The sequence below is a fragment of the Poecilia latipinna genome, unplaced genomic scaffold, assembly GCF_001443285.1.
Source record: "Poecilia latipinna isolate Pla-1442-1.1 unplaced genomic scaffold, P_latipinna-1.0 Scaffold28, whole genome shotgun sequence".
Lineage (NCBI taxonomy): Eukaryota > Metazoa > Chordata > Actinopteri > Cyprinodontiformes > Poeciliidae > Poecilia > Poecilia latipinna.
The window spans coordinates 752,413-755,759 of record NW_015112644.1 but is presented as its reverse complement, the minus strand read 5'-3'; the positions used below and the strand labels follow the sequence as shown (position 1 = coordinate 755,759).

Genomic DNA, 3,347 nt, shown 5'->3' with positions numbered 1-3,347 from the left:
ACGAGATACGTAACTCGTTAAAACGAGATACGTAACTCGTTATTACGAGATAGCGATCGAAAAAATTTTTTTCCTGCATGATAGCAATGCGCTTCCGTAGAATGGTGTCTGTCTTAAATAATAAGGGCGAGGAGTCCTCCAACAGCTCCCCCGGCACCTGCCACACCGGCAGTTGCAGCTGTACCTAGACCAGCCATCCCTGCAGGTAAACACGAAGATGATCAGAACTCCATGTCAGTCTTACGGATTTATTTTCTTTTGTAAAATAAGTTTTAAAGGAAAACCCAATTTTCATTTTTTACCGGCTGACTGTAGAATAGCCACCAGGCTTCCAGCTGCAACCCCTCCTCCGTTAGCGATGGCAACTGAGGACATCATACCGGCTGCGTAGGAACCCGCAGCGATACCGATAGACGTGAAGCCCACGGCCCCCAGAACCACAGGCGCAGCCAGCGCAGCCCCACCTTATGGGCACAAGAGGAACATTTACTTATCACTATCTGAAGAAACAGTTTTGAAAAATTCCTTAAAAATTTTATTGCAGATGAAATTCTATGTAATCTCACCAGCGCCGACCACAGAACATGCAGCAACTGTAACTAAAATGAAGAAAAGGCAGAAAAAATAGCATCAATTTAAAGCAAAGCAAGTATTAAAAAAAAAGGACAGGCTGTAATAACTTGAAAAATACTCACGCAGACCCATGGCTTGTTACGACTCAAATGAAAGTCCAAAGTTAGGTAGGGGCAGTAAATAGGACGTTTAAAAAGCTCTTGGAGTTTAAAGATTCTCGCCCTTATTCCGCCTTCTGCTGCCTCCTGCTGTTCCATGTTGGTAATTGCTCCCATTTCCTGAGAAATGAAACCTATAAAATCCTCCTAAATCAGACAGAACAGCACATCGACCCAGGAAGAATGGAGGAAGAAATCTGTGAGAATATACATTTTTATATACACGTAGTTGTTGTTGGTATATGTGACTTACTTTGCTGTTTATTTAAATCGACAGGTAAATACATCGTTATAGGTGCAGGCAAGTCACGCTATTTTTAAACTATTTTTTTATATGAATCTTTTAAAATTGCTCTTGGCTTCACCAAGCAAGTGGAATTGCAGCAGGCTCCATCGCTGCAAAGATGATGCTTGACTAAAACCAGATGGTTTGCTTTGTTCATTCAGTGCAATGTAGCATGTGGTCCTTCTGCTGAATAAACATTTTTTCAGAATTATGACAATAGCATTCAGTATCAAACTTGATGCTAATTTTAAGGGAAATGATGATCTTTATGACATTTTATCTTTTCATATATTGGTCTAGGTGCAGATAGGTTTCATAAACAGAAACATTCAACCTGGGTTCTGTTTTGAGAATCGAGTTGTTCTTTTTGAAAATGATGCTAAATTTAGGCTAAACTTAAAAGATGTTTGAAGATTTAAAAGTCCAAATTAAAGGTTGCCTCAAGCTACAAAAGTTAAATGCTGACTTTTTCCTCAAATGTATTGTTTCATTACAGGAATGGCAGGATTAGGATGGCTTGGAGCAGGAACAGCGGCTGGTACTGGAAGTATGGTAGCGTGGATGATATCAAGCATCTGTAATGTAACTGTAAAAGTGCAAGACAGTCCATAGCACAGAGAAGGAATATATTTTTCATCTCCAGTAGAGTTAAAGTCATGTTGCTCTTATCTAATATGTTTTAAAGAGTAGATTCTGAAATTCAAACATGTATAATCTGAGTATGAATGAATTTTTTATTTTTATTTTTGCTGTGAACATGTCTTGGTAAAGGTCATTGGGATGTGTGGATAATGCTGCTGGCATTTTTTAAATTTTGAGGAAATGCTATTTCTACTCATTCTGAGAGCGGAATAAAAAAAAAACTTTGTACATGTGTGCATCAGTTCTAAAACTTCAACCTGTACTAAATATTTGCACTCAATAGATAAATAAGTAAATAATATATCAATAAATCCAGAAAAGGTGTTTCAATATATTGTGGTATTTGTTTCTCTCTTTGCTGATACATTTGGGGAAATAACTGGGGCCCAGGCAACATTAGACCCTTACCAGTCATGCTGTTAAGTCTTGAACTTTTCAGGACTTAGTGGTTACTTTACAAAACTTTCCAAATATTTGTCCAGTGTTTATGGAACTTAATGGCCACTGTTCTTGAACATAGAGGTTTCTTTTGAAACTTTCCATTTATTTTTTCCTCAAACTTACAAGGAACTTTCTTGAAATGTTCATGTAACTTATTAAATACCAAATATTTTTTTATGATATACATTGGCTCTGGAGTATATTTAGAAAGTTCCAAAAACAAATATCCAGTAAGTTTTTAAATTAAAATTTTTAAATTTCATGACCAGTTAGACTGTGATGTAATGTCAGTTCATTTATATAGAAACTGTCAATTAAAAATATATATACAGACCATTAATTCTGAGACAAGGATACAAAACAACCAGACAAGTAAACAAAACAGTGTTATATTAATTCTAATTCTTCCTATTTTTCATTTTTGTCTTTCTTCTTTTCCCAACTGATCATTTTTCCTCTCCTCCCTCTTTGGTGTGCTTGTTTTTCCTGCCAGTCGCCCTACAGCAGCTCCAACACCAGCTCCAACACTGGCCACAACAGCAGAGGCTGCACCTGAGAGACCAGCAGCACCTGCAGAAACCCAAACATCAACAGTTTGGTTCAAATGATCAAGTAGTAGATGAGCTCTGACGGGTGCCGCTTGAAACAAATGAAACGCAGACTATGGATAGCAGGCTATGCAACATTTAAGACTTAACTTACATTTAAGCTGAAAAGGACTAGCCATTTAAAAATATGTTTTTATTTGCCCTTTATTTAAAAAAAGGAATGTCCCAATTTATTTACACACTTTTTAATGATTATAGAAAAGATTTTCACTGCTATTTTGGGTGATGAGCTCCAAGTGTAGCTACAACTCACTGATTTTTCCATCTTTCTCGAGGCTCTGTGAGGTGGTCAGGAAAAGCTTACTGATATTACATTTTTATTTTTGGGGCATAGTAATCTAAAATACAAGACACAATCCTAGAAGTATTTCACTATGTGTCATAAATGTATATGTGAGTTTAACTTTTTTAAATGAATGCCATTGACATTTTTTATGACATTGTAATTTTGAGATGTATTTGTATTTATTTAGAGATAAAAAGAGAAATGGCAAAGGATTATATAATAGGACAAACTGAAACAAAACCAATTTGCCTGGTCTTGACATTTAGCATAATTATCCCTTAAAATGAAGGATGAATTCTACACTGAATAAGAATTTATTTCTTTAAATTTTGTGTTCTAATCAGTATTTATTT

At 35.9% G+C, this 3,347-nt stretch overlaps 2 protein-coding genes and 1 long non-coding RNA gene across 3 annotated transcripts in view; 1 reads left to right on the top strand and 2 right to left on the bottom strand.

Moving 5' to 3' along the window:
- Positions 1 to 72: 72 nt before the first annotated feature.
- LOC106951874 (interferon alpha-inducible protein 27-like protein 2A) lies at positions 73 to 801 on the bottom strand. The gene is made up of 4 exons (XM_015039618.1): positions 696 to 801; positions 567 to 599; positions 303 to 464; positions 73 to 199 (listed from the first exon to the last, which is right to left on the bottom strand). The coding sequence occupies exons 1-4, from the start codon at positions 703 to 705 to the stop codon at positions 114 to 116; spliced, it is 291 nt and encodes a 96-aa protein (XP_014895104.1). The 5' UTR covers positions 706 to 801; the 3' UTR covers positions 73 to 113.
- Positions 802 to 860: 59 nt separating this feature from the next.
- LOC106951884 (uncharacterized) lies at positions 861 to 1,887 on the top strand. The gene is made up of 2 exons (XR_001425884.1): positions 861 to 930; positions 1,514 to 1,887. It is a non-coding gene; the product is annotated as an uncharacterized LOC106951884 (long non-coding RNA).
- A 639-nt stretch (positions 1,888 to 2,526) lies between these two features.
- The window catches only part of LOC106951854 (uncharacterized), a 15,721-nt gene continuing 14,900 nt past the window's right edge, over positions 2,527 to 3,347 (bottom strand). Inside the window, exon 8 of the mRNA XM_015039586.1 lies at positions 2,527 to 2,617. Coding sequence (XP_014895072.1) covers positions 2,599 to 2,617 — 19 coding nt within the window. The 3' untranslated portion in view covers positions 2,527 to 2,598. The remainder of the gene's footprint in view (positions 2,618 to 3,347) is intronic.

Excerpts from the sequence above, each read along its gene's own strand:
- LOC106951874 (XM_015039618.1), bottom strand. Across the intron at positions 465-566 it reads ATGTTCTGTGGTCGGCGCTG|GTGGGGCTGCGCTGGCTGCG; the intron begins GTGAGATTACAT and ends TGTGCCCATAAG. Across the intron at positions 200-302 it reads GGCTATTCTACAGTCAGCCG|GGATGGCTGGTCTAGGTACA; the intron begins GTAAAAAATGAA and ends GTTTACCTGCAG.